This window comes from Rhinatrema bivittatum, chromosome 16 (genome assembly GCF_901001135.1).
Source record: "Rhinatrema bivittatum chromosome 16, aRhiBiv1.1, whole genome shotgun sequence".
NCBI classification, from domain to species: domain Eukaryota; kingdom Metazoa; phylum Chordata; class Amphibia; order Gymnophiona; family Rhinatrematidae; genus Rhinatrema; species Rhinatrema bivittatum.
Genome location: NC_042630.1, coordinates 25933562 through 25955233, shown reverse-complemented (window position 1 = coordinate 25955233; position 21672 = coordinate 25933562). Strand labels below are relative to the sequence as shown.

Below are 21672 nucleotides of genomic sequence, written 5' to 3'. Positions count from 1 at the left end.
GCATAATGGATAGTATGTTTGTGCTATTAACTCATTATGTGCACACCATTTTTATGCGTGTACTATAAAGTCCATGAGTTACATGCATAAACATGGAAACAAATGAAACAAACACACATCCCTAAAGACCAATGCTTTGTTTCTATCTGGGTAGAAAGGCCTTCTCTAAGGCTCCTTTAGACGATCGTTTGGCACTTTTGTGACAACTATAAGACTGTTTCAGTTTCTGCTGAGACCTTTCTGAGTGTTTATGCATTCTACTTTGCAGGTTAGCAGGACTTGAAGATGGCAGCTCAGTCCACATCCAAAGTTGTGCTAAAAAGCACCACCAAGATGTCTCTCAACGAGCGGTGAGGAAGCCAGCAGCAACTTCAGCTCATAAATAAGAAATTATATGCATAAGAAATTTAATATGCCCTCTAGCTGATGGTTTGTATGTACCCTTCAGTCATGGCTGAGGAGGTGCATATGTTTTAACAGGGCATATAGATCAAAGGATTGTCGGTAGTGCTTAATATGAACATATTTGAAACAATGTGGTGGGACGTGCCTTGAAAGCCTCACACCCTCCCTTTTTCTTCCACATGTTTTACATTTTCTGAGTTGCAACTGCAGTGTGGTAGCATGTTACCAGATCTGCAGAAGGCTTGCTGCTGTGTCCAAGACAGACACATGCAATGTGTGGTCTAGTCTGTAAGAGGCACGCCACAGGCCATCACACCAGTCCAAAGGCCCTCTGGCCATGCTCTTGGGCCTTGTAAGAGGCGAATGCCATGCTTCATCTTAACTTGTCTTGCTTGTGTAACTCCCCTTCTGTATAGAGCTTTTGAATCCCACTGTCCTGCATTGTGTAATGTGGGATGCTTCATCTTCATGTGTTTTGCTGCTGTTTTCCATACTGCTTTTGTAAGTCCCATCTGTGTTAAGCTCCTGCAGTTCTGCTTTGTCATGGGTAGCCGCTCTGTTGTATTGTAGAAGTGTAGTGATTAAACTAATGGAAAGCTTGTCATCTTAGTACTGGTTTTTAGTTTTGTGTAAGAATTACCAGAATGGATGAGATGTTCTTGATTTGTCAGTATTCGTGCACTCTATGGGTTCCAGGGCTGACTGGCACCATTAATATCACAGAGCACGATTAGATGCTAGGTGGAGAGAACCCAAAAAATGCAGAATACATTTTGGTGAACTTGTCAAATTCTCCCTTTCTTGTGCGCCAGGCAACATAACATGTAAGAGCCAGTATGGCAGGCAGTAATTAATGTGAGCTCAGTGTGGAGCTTATTTCAGAGTTACTTGTTGCTGCACTGTTTTGTTTTTTTTTTCTCAGTTGTTGGCAGCATAAAGGAAATGTGTTTAAGAAACTACTTTGATACTGACTTTCCATTTACATAGTGTAAGTATTTTCTTGTTACTTGTGACATTGCTGCTTGGTGCATGGCAAAAGGAGATTTTGTTACCTTGTTGAGCCTTTCAACTCTTCACTTTCTAACCCTTATCGTCCATATCTTCTACTTGTTTTCATACTTTCATGTGAAGTACCTTGAAAGCAGTAACTTGCAAGTCGTCTTGCCTTATCTTTTGTGCTATACATACTCATTCCAAAGTCTTTTGTTCTTGCATATGTGTGGAAAATGGGGAACACACAGCCCACATCTGGCATGATCAAAATATTCCTTTTTATGTGACCTTGGTGGCGTCTGGCCCTCCAGTCATGAGCCATACGATGTCAGTTAATGTTTCTGGTAAAACCTTCATTTAAACATCCATTTTATTCGACCTTGAAGCTTTACTAATATGCTGAAGAACAAACAGCCGATGCCAGTGAATATTCGGGCTACCATGCAGCAGCAGCAGCTAGCCAGTGCCAGAAACAGAAGACTGGCCCAGCAGATGGAGAACAGGCCTTCTGTCCAGGCAGCACTAAAGCTGAAACAGGTGAGAGAGAGGGTCACATCCAGTGTGTGGGTATTCCCATTGCTAACACTGGTCCTTTATTGGCCCTTTTGTACCAACTTGGGTATTTCACATCTGCATTTAAGGTGAAAGGTCATTCCCCATTTGAGAGAAACATTTTTTATATTGCCTTGTATATACCCTCACAACAATGCAGTGGATTATGACTTTCATCAGGGTTGAAGAAGACATGTTGGGAATGATCAGTTCCCTGTACGTACCAGGATCAGTCCAGACAGTGGGTTATGTCCCCCATCCAGCAGATGGAGTCAGAGCAAACTTCGGAGGGTGCTGGCATATAAGCTGGTGCACCCTCCCCAGAACCTCAGTATCTCTCTGACTCCAGCAGATACGAGTAGGGGAATTCGGTGCTTCCCCTGTTAGGTGGACATTACCCACATTCACTCTATTATTTTCCTCAGGTTGGATCAAGCTAGGTACAGCACTAGTCACAGTGTTAGTTAAAAATAAATAAATAAAAGACAAATTTTTTGGTATTCTGTCGGGCTCCTCGGAGCTCCGTCTCCTTGCCAGCAGGGCTGTTTCATCAGTCTTTCCCTCCTCTCCCTTCTGTCTCCGGGGGTAAGTTGCTGCTGTTATCCTGTGGGGTTTGCTCCTGTACAGGTCTTCTTTCGCTGGTGGGGCCGGCCCCTTGCTGCGGTTTAGTCCCCCACCACCTCTGCCCCGCGACGTGACATTCCCCAGGGCTGACGCAGTAGGGAAGTGGCATTCCCCTGCTGCTCTCGACGGGGGGGCTTCAGAGTTGAGCAGAGGCGTTCCATTCCCGCTCCTCCCTCGGCGCCTAATTTTCCCGGGCTCACGTCATGCAGTGCCCCACCTGCTGCTCTTCCTGCGGCGGCCCGGGGCCGGGAGGATCGTGGGAGGGGCTCTGCCGTAGGTGTCTCCCTGGAGGGAAGAGCAGCCCCGCGCTCCAGGCGACCTCACCGCCGCGAACCTCGGGGAACGGCCCCGCCCCCTCCGGCGGCGGCGGCCATCTTGGAACTGGAAGACAGCACGTTTTCGGACACAGAGGGAGCTCCGGAGGATCTTGCGGGCTCGTCACCGCCGGCCCTTAATCAGGGTCTCGCTCTGCTCTCCCTGGACCCTCCAAGGGATCCCCCCATGCGCCCCCTGCGTTCTTGGCCGAGTTTGTTGTGCTCATGCACAAAGCTTATTTACAGACCATTCAGCTCCAAACAGAAGATTGGCCCAGCAGATGGAGAACAGGCCTTCTGTCCAGGCAGCACTAAAGCTGAAACAGGTGAGAGAGAGGGTCACATCCAGTGTGGGTATTCCCATTGCTAACACTGGTCCTTTATTGGCCCTTTTGTACCAACTTGGGTATTTCACATCTGCATTTAAGGTGAAAGGTCATTCCCCATTTGAGAAAAACATTTTTTATATTGCCTTGTATACACCCTCACAACAGTGCAGTAGATTATGACTTTCATCAGGGTTGAAGAAGACATGTTGGGAATGATCAGATTGGTGAGGGGTGGCACTATATGTTAGAAAGCATTGAGTTAAACAGGGTAAAAGTTCTGCAGGAAACAAAATACAATATTGAATCTTTGATAGAAATTCCAGGTGAAAAGGGGAATAAAATAGCAGTGGGGGTGTATTAATGTCCACCTGGCTAGAATGAACAGAACATGAAATGCTAAAAGAAATTAGTGAAGCTCCTGTTCATACCCTAGATCGGTTCAAACTACTGGGTTTTGCCTCCCTGCCAGCAGAGGGAGACAGAAAACAGTTTCACTGACCTTGCCATATAGCAGGGGTGGCAAACTCCGGTCCTCAAGGGCCACAAACAAGCCAGGTTTTCAGGATAACCACAACAAATATGCATGTGAGAGTTTTGCATCCTTTGCCTCCAATCTCATGCATATTCGTTGTGGTTATTCTGAAAACTTGGCCTGTTTGTGGCTCTCGAGAACCGGAGCTTGCCACCCCTGCCATATAGCCTAGTGTGCCACCTGCAGTCCCTCAGTTTTTGTTTCCAGCAGATGGTATAGGTATAAAACCTGCAGTTTGGAGTATATAAAAAAAAAAAGAATAATGTAATAGCCTTTCAAGCATTCCTCCAAGTGGTTGTTAGGTCCAGGGGGGGCATCTCCCCTAGTTTGAGGTGGATGAGCAGGGGATTTGTAACCCTTGAAGGAGGCTCAGCCCTTGACTCCACGGTAATTGTACAACTTACCCCAGAAGAACCCTTTGGTTCCTGCATCAGCTCTGCAGCATTATCGGACCAATAGCTTAAGGAAAGTACTTTGTTACCTTAATGGCCTGTGTATGTATAAATTGTTATTGGGGAGGGGGGGGGGGGGCTGAAGTTTAGCTAATCGGGGCACAGTCAGCCAGAGCAGGACCTGGGCTCTGACTGTCTCTGATTGCAGAGCCAAGTATCTAGCGCTAGCTAGAGGGCCTGGCGAGAAGGTGACCGCCATTACGCATGGAGAAGATGGCTTGCGGCAAAAGCTGCTGCTCCTGTGGTAAGCCACGTTCATGCCCATCTAGAACCAGCTTGTGCACACGGTTTCTGGGGGGGGGGGGGGGGGAGGCAACTTGGGTGAGACTGGATTTGAAGCGATAAACGAGAGTGCCGATGGCATCAGCGTAAGATCCAGATGTTTTCCCCGTCAGTGCAGGAACAGCAACCATTTTGACTTCAGCGGCAGCAGGGGATTCCCCATCTCCTGCAGTAGGACCACAGGAGGGACAGGAGCCTCTGAAGCAGAGGAAGACCTGTTGGAGGAGGATTCTGAGATTCTCCTGCTTTTTCTTTGGATTTTGAATTGCTACTGAACAGAGCATATGTGGTCAGGAAAGCAGAGGGGGAGAAGACCTGGGCCCAGGGTCAGCCTACAGGTGGGTCCCGGCTTGCAAAGAGACCCAGAAGTATTGGAAAAGCGGTCTGCGAGCGTCCGAAGGATTCTGACTGTTGGCTCCCCAGAAGGGACACTGACTAATTGGAGGATTTCGATGCTTTGGCAGATGATTCTGCATGAGCAGGGTCTGCTTAGCATTTGTTGGAATCTGATGGACCGGAAGAGGTGCTGGTGGCCGAAGGGGACGACCTAAAGTGGTGCGACTTTTTCTGAAGGAGCTGTGGCCCTTGATTACTCATCCTTAAAGAGCTAGGCATCAAGGTTCTGCCGAAAGGGATGGACCCTGTCATCGATGATTTGAGGGGTCTATTGAAGGCTCTACCTTTCCACAAGTCTGAAGAAACTGGTGATCAGGGAGTGGGATACCCCTAAGACCGGCCTGAAAGTTGACAGAACAGTGGCTAAACAATACCTGTTACCTGAGGAGACGCTCGTGCTTTTGATGCTTCTGTTTCAGCGGTAACCAAGACTACCACCATTCTGGGTTTTGCCTCCCTTCCAACAGATGGAAACAGAAGCTTTGACGGACTCTGCCATAAATACCAGGATGCCACCTACAGTCTGTCAGTATTACTCTGACTCCAGCAGATGGCGGATGCAAAACCTACAGTCTAAAATTAATTAGTGTTGGCTTAGGATTCATGCTAGCATAGACAGTGTTAAGGTTTACTGAGGTATTTACTTTTCAGTATAAAAAAAAATAATTTTTGGGTCTACAGGAGACAGTCTTCCGCCTCCCAGAGGGTTGCTAGGTCCTGAGGGGACCATCCTCTCTGGTTTTAGAGGCTGCTGCAGGGTTGAGAACACTATTTCCAGCTACACACATTACTGGGGGTGATACCAGGGAGCCTGGCTCACTCCCCCCAGTAGTATCGGGACCAGGAGGCTTGGTAGCAAGTAAAAAAAAATAAAAAATAAATTAAATTTTCAAAGTTTGTCTTTCCTGCCATTTGGTGGGCTCTCCTTTTCCTCCGATCGCGTCGGGCTTTCCTTGCTCCGTTTCGCCACGTTGTCGGGTGGTGCTGAAAGGAAGTTTGGGGGTTGGAGTATTCAGCACTGCCGAGGAGAGCCAAGTGTAAGGCTTGCGGCGCCGTGCACGCGCGGCTGTCCCAAGGAAGGCCTTTGTTCCTCTTGCCTCTCAGGAGGAGAGGGAGCCTCTGTGACCCTACTGAGGGTCGTGATACGGGTCCAGACTGTCTCCGGTGCCTTCAGGGACCTGCCGGCCCCGAATTTCAGCCCATTCCCGCTGAGTGCGGGAACGGGCACCATTTTGGATTAGCTCACGGCAGCAAGTGCAGCAGCAAATGCAGCAGTGGGGGAAGGGAATCTCCCACCGCGATTATCCATGCAAAAGATAGCCCCTGAGGGGGGCGCATCAGGGGGGCCTGACCCACATGACTTGGGGATGTCCCGGCAGGGGATACTGACAATCCTTCCTCAGATTCGTCGTTTACATCTGACTTTGCTGTTGATGCACAGAGCCTTCAAAGCCAGAAAAGCAGGCAAGAAGGGGAAGAGATGACTCTGGATTGTCGGACCCTGTGGCCAGGCCACAGAAAAAGGCTAAGCTCGTGGCGGAGATGGGTTGCCCGCAGTTGCAGAGACCTTTAAGGTTTGATGCATCTCAGGATGTCTTTGATACTACTTCAGATTCAGAGGATCTGCAGATACCCTCCCAGCCGCCGAGAGGGGTTGAAGGGGAGACAGATCCAACGCAGGGAGATCTGCGTGGGTCTCATGGGATGGGTGGCGATGAACCTAAAGTCGTCAGGCTTTTTCGTAGGGATGAATTGGGTCCTCTCATCCCTGTCATTTTACGAGAACTGGGTATTGAGACTCCCCAGGAAGAGTCCCGGCTAGGAGCTACTGACCCGGTTGTGTTGGGCTTGCAGGGGCCACCTTCCTCTCTTCCTTCTCACTTTTCCACCACAGATTTACTCTTTCGGGAATGGGATACCCCGGATTTAGGGCTGAAGGTAGCCAAAGCTATGGATAAACTGTATCCTCTACCAGAGGAGGCCTTAGAGCTTCTTTGGCTTCCCAAGGTGGATTTGGCAGTTTCGGCTGTCACAAAAAAGATCACCATTCAGGTTATCGGCGTGACGGCCCTCAAGGACTTGCAGGATCGAAAGCTGGAACTTCAATTTAAGAAAATTTTCGAAGTCTCAGCGCTGGGGGTCTGCGCGGCTATGTGTAGCAATTTTGCTTTGTGGGCGGGACTTCACTGGGTCCAGCAGTTGCTAGTTAACGAGGCATTGTCTGGAGGATGAAACCCTCCCGACGGGATGTCTTGAGGCGCTCATTGCTTATAGCGCCGATGCCTTTCATGATTTGCTTCGCACTTCAGCCAGGACCATGATTTCCGCTGTTTCGGCGCGCCGTCTGTTGTGGTTGCGAAATTGGGTGGCAGATGTATCTTCCAAATCCCAGCTGGGGTCTCTGCCTTTAAAAGGCAAACTGCTCTTTGGCAAGGAGTTGGAGGATCTGATACAGTCACTCTGAGAGAATAAGGTATACCGCTTGCCTGAGGACAGGCCGAAGACTAGAGGGTCCTTTGGTTCCAGATCTGTTTCATGGGGGTCGAAAATCTCTGACATCCCGACCACCCGCTTCCTCATTCCGCCAAAACTCCAACAGACACCAGTCATGGTCTCAGTCCTTTCGGGGATGTCTGTTTGATAGACCTGGTAACTCCCAGTCCACTACTGGAGGAAAGCCTTTACAATGATGGGTGGCCGGCCCACTCCTCGGTACCAGTGGTCGGGGGCTGACTGTCTCTGTTTTACGAGGAGTGGGCCAAACTCACGACAGACCAGTGGGTCCTATCTGTGATAAGACACGGCTACGCTTTAGATTTTGCTCGGCAGCCCCGCCATCAATTTCTGGTCTCTCCCTGCGGGTGTGCAACAAAGCGCTGGGTGGTCCGGGAGACTCTTCAGTACCTTCTAGACCTTGGCGCAATTATTCCCGTTCCTCCGGCAGAACGTCGACAAGGTCGCTACTCCATTTACTTCATGGTTCCAAAAAAGGAGGGAACCTTCCGGCCCATTCTCGATTTTAAAGAATGTCAACAAATGTCTTCGGATACCCTGCTTCTGCATGGAGACATTGCTGTCGGTGATTGCTTCAGTACAGCAGGGGGAATTTCTAGCGTCCCTGGATCTAACTGAGGTGTATCTACATGTCTGGATCAGAGCCGACCACCAGAGTTTCTTCAGTTTTCCATTCTGGGACAGCATTACCAGTTTCAGGCTCTGCCTTTCGGCCTTGCCACCGCTCCCTGCGCAGGGAAGGATTTTTGGTGCATCCATATTTGGATGATTAGTTGATTCGGGCGAAGTTGGAGGTACTGTACCAGGAGGTGATACACCGCGTACTTCAGTTACTGTGTGCCCTCGGATGGGTGATCAATCTGTCCAAGAGTCATCTGATTCCCTCCCAGTCCTTGGAGTTTTTGAGAGCTTTGTTAGACACTCATCTGGGCAGAGTTTTCCTCACGGCGGACCGCATTGCCAAATTGCAAGGACAGGTGAGAGCCTTCTTGACCAAACATCCGTTGATGGTCTGGGATTACTTACAGGTTTTGGGATCCATGACCTCGACCCTGGAGCTGGTCCCTTGGGCCTTCGCCCACATGCAGCCGTTGCAATCGGCCTTGCTTTCTCGCTGGAATCTGGTTTCCGAACAATTTCATATGCTGTTGTCTCTGCCGGACACAGCATGAGCCAGTTTGGACTGGTGGCTCCTTTCGGACAACCTGTGCTGTGGAGTTCCCTTGGTGGTTCCAGAATGGACAGTAGTGACTATGGATGCCAGTCTCTCCGGGTGGGGAGCGGTTTGTCTACAGAAGTTGGTGCAGGGGCAGTGGTCTCAGGAGGGGTCACAATGGTCCATCAGTCGCCTGGAGACCAGAGCAGTACACCTGGTGTTGCAGGCATTTCTCCCACTTATCAGGAGGAAATCGGTCAGAGTTCTGTCTGACAATGTGACCACAATGGCCTATATCAATCGGCAGGGCGGAACCAAGAGTCAGCCGGTGGCGGAGGCTCGATGCTGATCAACTGGGCGGAACAATACCTGGTCAGTATAGCGGCGTCCCACATAGCGGGGGTCGACGATGTTCACGCGAATTTTCCAAGTCGACATTGTCTCTATCTCGGGGATTGGGAACTGGCCAGGGAAGCCTTTCAACTCATTTGCGACATGTGGGGCACGCCCTGCATGGATCTGATGGCAACATTCCGCAGAGAAACGGGGGCAGAAGGCGTAGACGCTCTGGTACTTACCTGGCCAACGGATGTGTTACTGTGTTTTCCCGCCTTGGCCTCTAATCGGGAAGGTGCTCAGAAGAATAGAGCTCCACCCGTCCGAAGTAATCCAAGTGGCTCCTGAGTGGCCGCGTCGTCCATGGCTTGCGGATCTAGTCAATCTCGCAGTGCAGGGTCCTCTGAGGTTTCCAGATCTCCCAAACCTGCTTCATCAAGGGCCTGTATGTTTCGACCAGGTCAATCGCTTTTGTCTAGCGGCATGGCTTTTCAGAGGCAGCATCTGAAGAGCAAAGGATATTCAGATGTGGTAGTGTCTACGCTCTTGAGATCACGTCTCTCTTATGTACGTGTATGGAAGGTGTTTGAGGCTTGGTGCGTTGACAGGGAAATTCTGCCTACTGTGCCGTGCCGGATATCTTGTGTTTTCTTCAAGTTGGCTTAACAAAGGGATTATCGTGTAGTTCCTTGCGGGTACAGGCAGCAGCGCTTGGGTGTTTATACAGTAACATTCAGGGAGTTCCATTAGCAACGCACCCAGATGTTTCTCTTTTTTCCTTCATGGAGCAAAGCATTTGCGGCCACCGGTGTCACGTCCTTGTCCATCCTGGAATTTAAATTTTGTTCTTTGTGTCTTGTGCGCTGCTCCGTTTGAACCTTTAAAAAGAGCAATGTTGAAAGATCTCATGTTGAAAGTGGTGTTTTTGGTATCAATCTCTTCCGCTCTGCGGTTGTCTGAGCTTCAGGCTTTGTCATGCAGGGAACCATTCCTGAGAATTTCGGATACGGGGATATCCTTGAGGGACGGTTCCTTCCTTCCTGCCGAAGGTAGTCTCCTCTCTCTTCATTTGAATCTGTCGGTGGAGCTTCCTTCTTTTTCAAACCTGGACTGTTCCGACCCTCTCTTTAGGGATTTAAAGAAATTGGATGTTCGTAGGGCACTGCTGCATTATCTTGAGGTTACCAATGGTTTTCGGGTCTCTGATCATCTCTTTGAGCTCTGGAGTGGTCCTAAAAGAGGTAACTTAGCGTCCAAGGCTACTATCGCTCGATGGTTGAAGGAGGCTATCAGTTCTGCTTACTTGCTGAAAGGCAAGTCTTTGCCTAAAGGGCTTCGGGCACATTCTACTCATGCTCAACCTACATCATGGGTGGAATGTCAGCATATTTCACCACAGGAGATTTGCAGAACGGCTACCTGGAAATCGTTACATCCAGGCACTACTGCCTGGATGTTCAGGACCCAGGTGCGGGGGGGGTTTGGAGCAGGTGTGCTGAGAGCGGGCCTCTCCAGATCTCAGCCCAGGTAAGAGAGCTCTGGTACATCCCAGGAGTCTGGACTGATCCGGGTACGTACAGGGAAAAAAAAATTTGGTTCTTACCTGATAATTTTCGTTCCTGTAGTACCACAGATCAGTCCAGAGTCCCGCCCATTTGGCGTTCGCAGGTAATCGAAAGTCCGCTCATTCAGTTTTTCTTTGGTTTATTCGGCAGATCTTTGTTTACTGTGTCTCACGGGTTCTGTTCCCACTTGGGGGTTAGTGAACCAGTTTAGGTTGTTAGGTTACTATATATAGTTTGGTTTCATACCATTCTGCTTTGTGACTGAGCAATACTGATGGACTGTAGGTGGCATCCTGGTATTTATGGCAGAGTACATCAAAACTTCTGTCTCCATCTGCTGGAGGGGAGGCAAAACCCAGGAGTCTGGACTGATCTGTGGTACTACAGGAACGAAAATTATCAGGTAAGAACTAATTTTCCTTTCTCTTGGAGGAGAAAGTGCTAAAACTGAAGGGCAGGTTCATTGTCTGTTGGGGCTTTTGGTACCCAGAGTCTGCGATTTACTGGTCCTGGTTGCATGGGCATGTGCTGACATGCAGCCCCTTCAGAGAGTGCTAGTCTCCCATTGTATTCAGTTATCAGGTTCATCTTTTGCTTCCTCTCAAGGGAGGATCTAGGTCGAGTCTTTCATGGTGGCTTGGTTGAGCCAATCTGTCGAGTAATTGGAAGTCCCAAATTAGGTGATAGTGACCACCAATGCCAGCCTCTCTGGTTGGAGAGCTGTGTGTTAAGGTCAGTCTGCACAAGGCCAATGGTCAAAGGGAGGAGGCATCATGGTGTATTAATTGTTAGACTAGAGCGGTGCATTTCACGTTGCTTACCTTTCTGCCATGGTTACATGGTTGTCTGTATGTTCTTTTGGACAATGCGATGACAGCATATATCAACGACATAATCTGTCTTGTCTGGCGACATCTCATATAGCCAGGGTGGAAAATGTCCAGGTTGATTTTCTTAGACAGAAAAGGGTAGACCCCGGAGAGTGGGAGTTATTGGAGGAAGCAATGTGCCTCATTCAGTTCAGATGAGGAATGCCCCATATGGACTTAATGGTGTCGTGACAGAACACCATGGCGCCTCATCTTTAAAGTTGCCGGCGAGAGCACAGGGCAGAAGGAAATCTATGCTTTGGTTCTACCATGGCCTCTGGGAGTTCTTCTTTACGTGTTTCCTCCATGGCCACTTGTGGGCAAGGTGCTTTGGCAGAGAAACATCCAGGCATGGTAATTCTGCTGGCTCTGGAATGGCCATGTCGACCATGGTTTGCGGATTTGGTCAACATGGCAGTGAATGGGCCATTAAGGTTGTCACCTGCCAGGGCTGCTTCATCAGGGTCCAGTATTTTCAGGACAGGTGGCTCACTTCTGTCTCATGGCTTGGCTCTTGAGACTAAACGTTTGAGATGAGTTATAATGAGTATGTTATCACCTTACTGCAGGCCAGAAGACCATCCACATCCTTGGCCTAAGTGAGGATTTGGAGGGTTTTTGAGTCCTGCTATACCAACCAGGGAATGCAGCCTATTCATGCTTTAGTTTAGAATTTTGTCTTCTCTACCGAATGGTCTGGTTAAAGGACTAGTTTTAACTCCCTTTAGCTGCAGGTAGCAGCTTTAGGCTGTCTTCAGGATAAGGTCCAGAATTGTCTCAGGCCTCACATTTGGATGTAAATCGTTTGTGGATTGAAGCATTTGCAACCTCCGGTACAAAGGATATATCCCTCTTTGAATTTTAATTTGATTTTGAGAGGCTCTGTTTTGAACCAATGAAAGGCAACTATTAAAGATTTAATCCTGAAGGTGTTTTGTTTTGTTTTTTTTCTTTTTGTGGCAATTTGTTCAGCTGAAAAGATTTTGGAATTTCAGGTGTTGCAGAGATCCTTTTCTACAGATTTCAGAGTCTGGGGTCTCTTTGTGCATGGTATCCTCTTTTTCTACTGAAGGTTCAATGCAGAAACAACATTAGACAAACAATGGAGCTTCCAGCTTTTCCGTATTTGGGTTCATCGCACCTCATGTGGAAACTTCACGTACATACAGGGAAAAGAAAATTTGGTTCTTACCTGCTAATTTTCGTTCCTGTAGTACCACAGATCAGTCCAGACGCCCACCCGGGGGGGGGGAGAAACTGAGAGTCCACTCGATGTATGTCTGGCATGTATGTCTGGCATTGATTAGGTATCTCAAGGTTGCGAATGGCTTCCGGAAGTCTGATCATCCTTTGTTCTTTGGAATGGGCCAGGGAAGGGTTGCAAGTATGATTGCGAATGGCTATGATTGTGTGTTGGCTGAAGGAGGCTATTAGTTGTGTATATTTGTAAGGGTCACCCACTACCAGTGGGTCGGAGGGCTCAGTCTACTATGTCTCAGGCGAGATTCTGGGCCGAGTGTCAACAGGTGAATCCACAAGAAATTTGTAGGGCAGCTACTTGGAAATTTATATTTTTGCCAGACATTGGTTGAATGTCCGGGCTCTGGATTCCATAGGCTTTGGTGAGCGTGATCTACGAGTGGGGTATGAACAGGAAAGGAAAACTGGTTCTTCTAATTTTCATTCCTGCAATATCAAAGATCAGTCCAGAGACCCACCTGCTTAACAGGCCGATACAGTGCGCTCCGATGGAGCGCACTGTTAGCCTGCTATTGGACGCGCGTTTTCCCTTACCCCTTATTCAGTAAGGGGAGGAAAACGCGCGTCCAACCCGCGGCACCTAATAGCGCCCTCAACATGCAAATGCATGTTGATGGCCCTATTAAGATATGCGCACGGGATACAGAAAGTAAAATGTGCAGCCAAGCCGCACATTTTATTTTCAGAAATTAGCGCCGACCCAAAGGTCGGCGCTAATTTCTTCCGGCACCGGGAAAGTACACAGAAAAGCAGTAAAAACTGCTTTTCTGTGCACCCTCCGATTTAATATCATAGCGATGTTAAGTCGGAGGTCCTGAAGAGTAAAAATAAATAAAATAAAATAAAAATTTGAATTCAGCCTGCGGCTGTCGGACCGAAAACCGGACGCTCAATTTTGCCAGCGTCCAGTTTCCGAGCCTGTGGCTGTCAGCTGTCAGCGCCTCCTTTTACCTGGATCTACCGTCAGACCTAATTTAAATACTGAATCGCGCACCCCGGCAAGTAGCCGGTGCGTGCGCCGGGAGAGCGGGCATTCGCCTGCTCTCCCGCAGACTTTACTGTATCGGCCCATAAGTGAGTTCACTCGTGTTGGCAATATGTTGTCAGTATGTATATGATGCAGTTTGAGGGATTCAGTTAGGAAGGTTCTACTTTGTTGTTGGAATGAGTTCCGTTTTTTGAGGCTTCAACTTCCTCCTGCTCATTGAGAGGCATTTGGAGTTTGTTTTAGTGTTTAGTTATCTTGGCAGGTACAGGTCAATACTGAAGGACTGCAAGAGACATACTAGGTTATATGACAGGGTCAGTGAAACTTTTTCCTCTCTCCATCTGCTGGACTGCTCTGTGGTATTTCAGGAATGAAAATTATCAGGAAAGAACCAATTTTTTCTCTTAACAAGCGCAACATAATCAACACAGTAATAATGGGTGACTTCAATTACCCCAGTAATGACTGGGTGAATGTCATATCAGGACATGCTAGAAAGTTAGTTTGTAGATTAAATGTGACAGCTTCATGGAGCAACTGGTACAAGAACCAACGAGTGGAAACTATTGGACTTAATCCTTAGTGAAACAGAAGATTTGGTGCAGGAGGTGAGTGTTGGTGCAATTTGGCAATAATAACGATGGGATCAAATTTTACTTAACTGGAGGGAACTAAATAACGCTACCATGACGGCACTTAACTTTCAGAAGGGTGACTATAATAAAATGCTTAGGAAAAAAAGGAGCAATTTCAAGAGAATTTGAAAAGAAGCTTGCTGTGGAATCAAAAACTCAGAATAAAAATTTTCAGGTACATTTCAAGTAAGTTTGAGGGATTCAGTTGGACCATTAGATGATCAAGGAGTAAAAGGGGCAGTTGGGGATGACTAAGCCATAGCAGAGAGACAAAATGTAATTCTTTGCTTTGGTATTCACTGAGGAAGATGTAAGAGAGATACCTATGTACACAAATAGGTGGTAAAGTCCAACCACAGAGTGGATGGCAGTATAGGAGGTCAAGAAACAAAAGTTAAGTCCACCAGTTTATGCTGTTCTCAAGAAGTTTTATTATAGTTGCATGACAATAAAAGCAAAGCATTAACGGTCCCCTGACTTGGACCGCGTTTCGACAAACTGCATCAGGAGGGACTAGGTCTATAAAGAAAAATATATAGAAAATCATAAAGTGGACAAACGCACAACAGATGAAACATAATTGGGTAAAGGAATCTCAACAAATAGTTGTTTTGCACACTGAATTTAGTAATGAAGCACTTTTTTTTTGGGGGGGGGAAGCAAGCAGAAGAATATTAAACATAATTACACAGACATGTAGGAAGAAAATCAGCATTTTAGAAATCTTGCCAAGGATTTGTACACACGCACTTGCAAAGCGGAGCTTATCTAAGGAAAAGCAAAAGGTGATGGATAACAATGAGCAAGAACAGGGTCATACATAAACAAGTAAAAATTGTCAAGCTGAATCACCAAATGTCTACAAGCAGCTGTATTAGGGAAAAGTGTAGTTGCAAGCCTAGGTAAACTGAATTTAAATAAGTCAGAAGGTGCCAAATAGAAGTCATAGAACTTAAGCTGTCAGTCATAGCTACATCAGGAGGGGTATGGGGAAGTATGTCAGGAAGTTCCCTGTATGTATCCGGATCAGTCCAGGCAGCTGGGTTTTGCATCCCCTCCAGCAGATGAAGACAGATTTCGCAGACTCTGTCCTATACCTCTGAGGTGCCACTTAGTGTCTGCCAGTATTTTTCTGTCTCCAGCAGATGGTGGAGGTGCAAAGCCTAGTGTCGGTTAGTTGTTTGGAATTGACTGACTTTGGTTTTATTGGTTGTGGTTACTTTGCAGTGAAAAGTTTAGGTCAGGATCCCTTTAAATTAAAAAAAAAAAAAAAAAAAGGGGGGGGATAATTGAATTAGCCTCCCAGGGGGTTGGCAGGTCCTGGTGGGACCATCACCCCTTGTACTTGAGGCTGGAGAGCAGAGGGTTGGGAACCCTGGAACTGCCACGGCTGGGGGTGATACCAGGGATCCTGGCTCACTCACCCTCAGCGAGACTGATCCTGGCCAGGTAAATGTAAATTTTTTTTTTTTAAAGTGGTGTTTTTCTTGCCTGGGGCTCTCCGGCCCAGCGACCGCTCCATTTTCGCCATTTTCGCGGTCCGATTTTTGCCTGGGAAATCTCTGCCTTTGCCGTGGTTCTTTTTTCGGGTAGGCTGATAAATTGAGGCCGGGGATATGCCTCGTGGCGCGGCCTGCTCTGCTTGTGGCAGTGCGCGGCTTTCCCACGCTGGCATGTGCACCGGCTGTCTGTCAGGCGGGAAGGGCCCGTCTCGGAGGCTTCAGCACAAGGCTGACAAGGACAGCGCCAGGCTGCTTTGGGAGCCTGGAAGGCCCGATCGGCAGCAGAGCTCAGATCCCTTCCTGCTCAGTGCAGGGATGGAGGCTTTATTGCAGACAGTGAGGAATCGGGAACGAGCAGCGCAGGAAGAGGAGTCCTCTCCTCCATTGCTTTCGCCGAGGCCGGCTGCCCTTTGGGGGGGGGGGGGTTGATGCTCAGGGTGATTTTTCGGAGGAGGGGCATAACGACTCAGATGGGTCTTCCTCCTCGTTCTCCTCCAAATTTGTCATAGTGATGCATAAGTTCTTCAAGGCCCGCAAGGCGGCGAATGGATCGCATCCTAAGTTGCCCCGGCAACCTTCTGCACCCACGGGAGCTGGGAGGGGGTCCTCTTCACACAAATGCTCCATGTCGTTTGAGGGCAGAGATGGTCTCAAGGCAACGAGCCCTCTCCGGTCCCATCCGGCGGATACTTCTCAAACGGACATGTCAGATGAGGATCAGTCTCCTCCACAAGCTCTGGGAGAGGGGCAGGATACAGATCTGGATCTTCACCTTCAGACCATGGTGGAGGGCGATGATCCAAAGGTGGTGCTCCTGTTCCGGAGGGACGAACTGGGGCCTCTGATAGCAGCCATTCTGGAGAAGCTACTATTGAAGTTCCTCCTGAGGATTCCAGGTCCGGAGCTATGGATCTGGTCATGGTGGGCTTCCGGGGTCAGGCATGATCCTTTCCGATTCATATGTCTGTCACGGATCTCTTGTTAAGGAGTGGGACACTCCAGACCTTGGATTGAAAGTGGTAAGAGCTATGGACAAATTGTACCTGCTTCCGGAGGAGACCTTGGATCTCCTTAAGATTCCCAAGGTGGATGCTGCTGTTTCAGTGGTCACAAGACAACCATTCCTGTCATGGGGGCCACTGCGCTGAAGGATTTACAGGACTGTAAGTTAGAGCTGCAGCTAAAGAAGATTTTTGAGGTTTCGGTCCTGGGGGTCTGGGCTGATATGTGCAACAGTTTTGCACAGCGGGCTTGTTTCTGCTGGATTCAGGATTGGCAGGAAGAGGCATCTCTCTCAGACATGGTGGCGCTGCGTGCTAGCCGGCTGAGGCAGTGGTGGCATATAGCGCAGATGCCCTGTATGATCTTCTGCGGACTTTGGGCAGGACAATGGTCACAGCGGTTTCTGCCCGCAGGCTCCTCTGGCTCAGGAATTGGTCAGTAGATGTTTCATATAAAGCACAAGTGAGTTCGTTACCATTCAAGGGGAAGCTACTCTTTGGGCAACAGCTGGAGGACATGATAAAGTCTTTGGGAGAGAATAAGGTCCACAGGTTGCCGGAGGATAGGCCTAGATCCAGAGGTTCCTTCCCTCAGAGGGCGAGATTTTGGGGAAATCGTTTCTGCTCCTCAAGGTCTGCTGGTTTGTCCTTTCACCAGGGTACCAGCCACCAAGCTTCTTGGAATCAGTCCTTTCGGGGCCGCTGGCCTGCCAGAGAGGGTGCTCCACAGTCCCGTGGGGATTCCAAAACCATACAATGAAGCGAGGCTGGTCCACCCTTCCGTTCCAAGGATCGGGGAAAGGTTATCCCTTTTCCAGGAGGCATGGACCAATTTGACCTTCGACCAGTGGGTCCTAAGCATCATAGAGCACGGCTACGCCTTAGATCTTGTTCGGCCGATCAAGGAGCATTACATAGTGTCCCCTTGCATGTACCACCAAAAGCGTCGAGTGGGGCAAGGCACTTTATAGCGCTTGCAGGATACCAGTGCCATAGTTCCAGTGCCCGAAGGACAGCTAAGGCGAGGGCACTACTCCATCTACTTCGTGGTACCAAAGGAGGGCACCTTCCCGTCCCATCCTCGATTTGAAGTGGGTGAACCGCACTCTGAAGTTACCTCATTTTCGGATGGAAACTCTTCACTCCGTCATAGCAACAGTGCACAAGAGAGAGTTCTTGGCATCTCTGGACCTGATGGAAGAGTACCTGCACATACTGATATGGTCGGACCATCAGAAATATCTGCGTTTTGCGATCCTCGGGTGCCATTTTCAATTTTGCGCTCTTCCTTTCGGGCTCGCGACTGCGCCCTGGGTTTTCACCAAGGTGATGGTTGTGGTCGCGGCCACCTTGTGACGGGAAGGGATACTGGTGCATCCCTATCTGGACGATAGGCTTTCTGACTTTGCTCGAATTAGCCAATGTAGAGCCGCAGTGGCATGGGTGCACTGGATGTTGGACTCGTTGGGATGGGTGGTCAACCCCAAGAAGAGTCATCTGATTCCCTCACAGACTTTGGAGTTTCTGGGGGCTCGCTTCGACACGGCCTTGGGAAAGGTTTTTCTGATGGAAGAGAGGATTTCCAAGCCCGCGTCACAGGTGGAGTCCTTGCACTCTCTACCTCGACCCAGGGTCTGGGGATACTTGCAGGTCCTGGGCTCAGTAGCTTAAACAATCGATCTGGTACCTTGGGCCTTTGCGCATATGTGTCCACTTCAATTAGCCTTGCTTTCCCGCTGGAATCCCCTTGCGCAGCGTTTCCATCTTGTCCTGCCCCTGATGGACGGGGCACGTTCCAGTCTTCTGTGGTGGCTTTCGCAGAACAATTTGCACCAGGGGGTGGATTTGGAGATTCCCTGTTATGTTGTGGTGACCACAGACGCCAGTCTCTCCGGCTAGGGAGCGGTTTGTCGAGATACGGTAGTCCAGGGCCAATGGACCAAAACGGAAGCCTCCTGGTCGATCAACCGCTTGGAAACCAGAGTGGTCCGGTTAGCACTTCAAGCTCTCCGACAATGCGAAGACGGTGGCCTACATCAACCGGCAGGGTGGCACCCAGAACTGTCCGGTGGCGGTGGAGGCTCAGCTCTTAATCCACTGGGTGGAGGACCATCTTTACCGAATAGCGGCCTCGCGTAGACTATGTCCAGGCGGATTTTCTCAGCAGTCAACAGTTGGATCCGGGGGAGTGGGAGCTCTCAGCATTTCATCTGCTGTGCGACCGGTGGTCCAGGCCGGCCATGGACCTGATGGCGACGTACATCAATGCCAAAGCTCCCCTGGTTCTTCAGCCAGCGGCGGGAACCAGGGGGCAGAAGGGGTAGACGTGCTGGTCCTCCCCTGGCCAAAGGACATCTTGCTGTTTGTTTTCCCACCGTGGCCATTGGTCGGAAAGGTTCTACGCCGCATCGAGGTGCACGCAGGCAGGGTGATTCTTGTGGTACTGGAATGGTCGAGGCGCCCATGGTTTGTGGACCTCTTGAATCTGGCGCTGGACGGTCCACTGAGGTTTAATCCGTCTCCAACTATTGCGTCAGGGCCCTGTTTATTTTGTAGAGGCAGATCGCTTTTGTCTAGCAGCATGGCTTATGACCAGGCATAGGTTGAGGAGTAAGGGTTACTCGAATGCGGTGGTGACCACGCTTTTACATTCCCGAAAATCTTCTACCTCTATGGCATATGTTAGTTTGGGAAGTGTTTGAGTCCTGGTGCATAGACCATCATGTACAGCCGTCCTGGATTTTTTACAGGCAGGCTTAGCCAAGGGGTTGGCATTCAATTATCTGCGTGTGCAGGTGGCGGCCCTTGGCTGTTTTCGATTAAAGGTGCAGGGGGTTGCGCTGGCCTCTCATTCGGACATGGCCAGTCTTTTTTTTTTTTTTTTTTGAGTTGCTAAGCATCTGTGTCCTCCGGTCCGGAGCCCTTGTCCCTCATGGAAGTTGAATTTGGTGCTGTGGGCGCTTGGTACTGCCCCTTTTGAGCAGTTGAAATGAGCGACTCTGACGGATCTGACTTTGAAGACAGTTTTTCTGGTGGCTATTTCTTCTGCGAGGCGGGTTTCCGAGCTACAGGCCTTATCCTGCCAGGAACCTTTCTTGAGGATTTCTGAGGCAGGAATGTCATTGAGAACAGTTCCCTCCTTTCTTCTGCAGGTCGTACCTCCTTTCATTTGAACCAATCCGTGGAACTCCCTTCCTTCGCAGGTTTAGATTCTTCATCCCCAGAGTCTAGGGATTTGCAGAAGTTGGATGTAAAGAGTTGCGTTACTTGGAGGTGATGAACAGTTTCCGATTCTCAGATCATCTTTGTGCTGTGGAGTGGACCCAGAAAGGGGCAGAAGGCTTCCAGGGCCACGATTGCACAATGGTTGAAGGAGGCTATATTGTCTGCTTACCTGATTCAGGGTCGTCTGATTTCGTCTGGTGTTAAGGCTCACTCTACTCGGTCACAGGTGGCTTCTTGGGCTGACTGTCAGCAGGTGTCGCCACAGGAAATTTGCAGGGCGGCTACCTGGAAGTCTCCGCATACCTTTGCCAGACATTATCGACTGGATGTCCGGGCTCCAGAGCCCAGTTCTTTTGGAGCCAGTGTACTCTGAGCGGGACTCTCTGTCCCACCCTGGTTATGAAAGCTTTGGTACATCCCAGCTGTCCTGGACTGATCTGGGTACATACAGGGAAAAGAAAATTTGGTTCTTACCTGCTAATTTTCGTTCCTGTAGTACCACAGATCAGTCCAGACGCCCACCCGGGGGGGGGGGGAGAAACTGAGAGTCCACTCGACCGTTTAGATCCATATTTCTGCAAGTTTTACTGACTGCCCCCCTTTTCAGGGAAAGGTTTTTGGACATGTTTTGTTCATTAATTGAGTTTCAGGTTGTTTTCATCTCCTCTGCTCTTCAGGGGGAAGTGTTTATGGTTGCCGTTATGGTTTATATAATTTTCTGCTTGGGTACAGTATAATACTGGCAGACACTAGGTGGCACCTCGGGTATATTTATTTTTTTATTTATTTAAATTTCTTATATACCGGCATTCGTGATGGGAGTCGCATCATGCCGGTTTACAAATAACAAGGTGTGACAACAGAATAAATACTTAATAACTTAAAAACATTAACATGTGATAGAGTCCAAAGTCTTTTTCTGTCTCCATCTGCTGTAGGGGAGGCAATGTAAACCGATGTGATATATAAAAACCCAGCTGTCCTGGACTGATCCATGGTACTACAGGAACGAGAATTAGCAGGTAAGAACCAATTTTCCTTTGTTACACAGGCTATCCAAAACAAGAGTAAGCACCTCTGAGTCCTTAAAAGGAGTAATAAAACTGTCATAGCACCATCAGCAAGGGTGTTTCAGCAAAGTGTCAAGTGTCAGGAGCTATCAAAAAGACAGAATAAATGCTGCAGAGTTGATAAAAGGTGGCAAGTTTATCAAGCATATGTGGGGAGTTAAATGGATTACAGTAAACAAATAGAGCTTGTGTGTAAATGGAAGCAGAGAGGGGAAGGGAGGGTAGGTGGGAGGGGAAAAAAGAGGGATTCAGCCAGTTAGACAGAAGTGTTAACTTAGAAGAAAACTGACCAGTCCAGGTCAACATTGAGCCCATGCAGGGATAGAGATTTAAGAATATATATCCATCTAATTTTGCATTGGACTATCCATGAGTGGTCATCCCTTCAATTAGAGTGAGGAATTTTCTCTAATGAAAAAGCATAAATCCTCTTAATAAATGGTGAGCCTCATCCCAATGCTGTATAAGCAGAGCATTTTCACGTGAGTGACAGACATGAAAAAAGTTCATAAATCAAAGTGCAGACTACGCAGGAAGTTTTTTATACAGCAAATTACATAGATGACATCTATAGAACTACAATCTGAAGAAAATCTTAAATATAAGGGTTTATGCAAAGAAGGATGCATGAAAATAGAAATTCCTAGTGTGTAGACAGATGGACTCAGGACC

The 21672-nt window shown here is 48.6% G+C and overlaps 1 protein-coding gene across 3 annotated transcripts in view; it reads left to right on the top strand.

Moving 5' to 3' along the window:
* CHTOP (chromatin target of PRMT1) overlaps positions 1–21672 on the top strand; it is a 36794-nt gene that overhangs the window by 2793 nt on the left and 12329 nt on the right. For 2 of the 3 annotated variants that reach the window (XM_029579390.1, XM_029579391.1), the window contains exons 3-4: positions 269–350; positions 1785–1935. In XM_029579390.1, the coding sequence (XP_029435250.1) occupies positions 286–350; positions 1785–1935 (216 nt within the window). In that variant the 5' untranslated portion in view covers positions 269–285. Of the gene's footprint in view, positions 1–268; positions 351–1327; positions 1394–1784; positions 1936–21672 lie in introns of all 3 variants that reach the window. The other variant, XM_029579392.1, reaches the window with a different exon arrangement.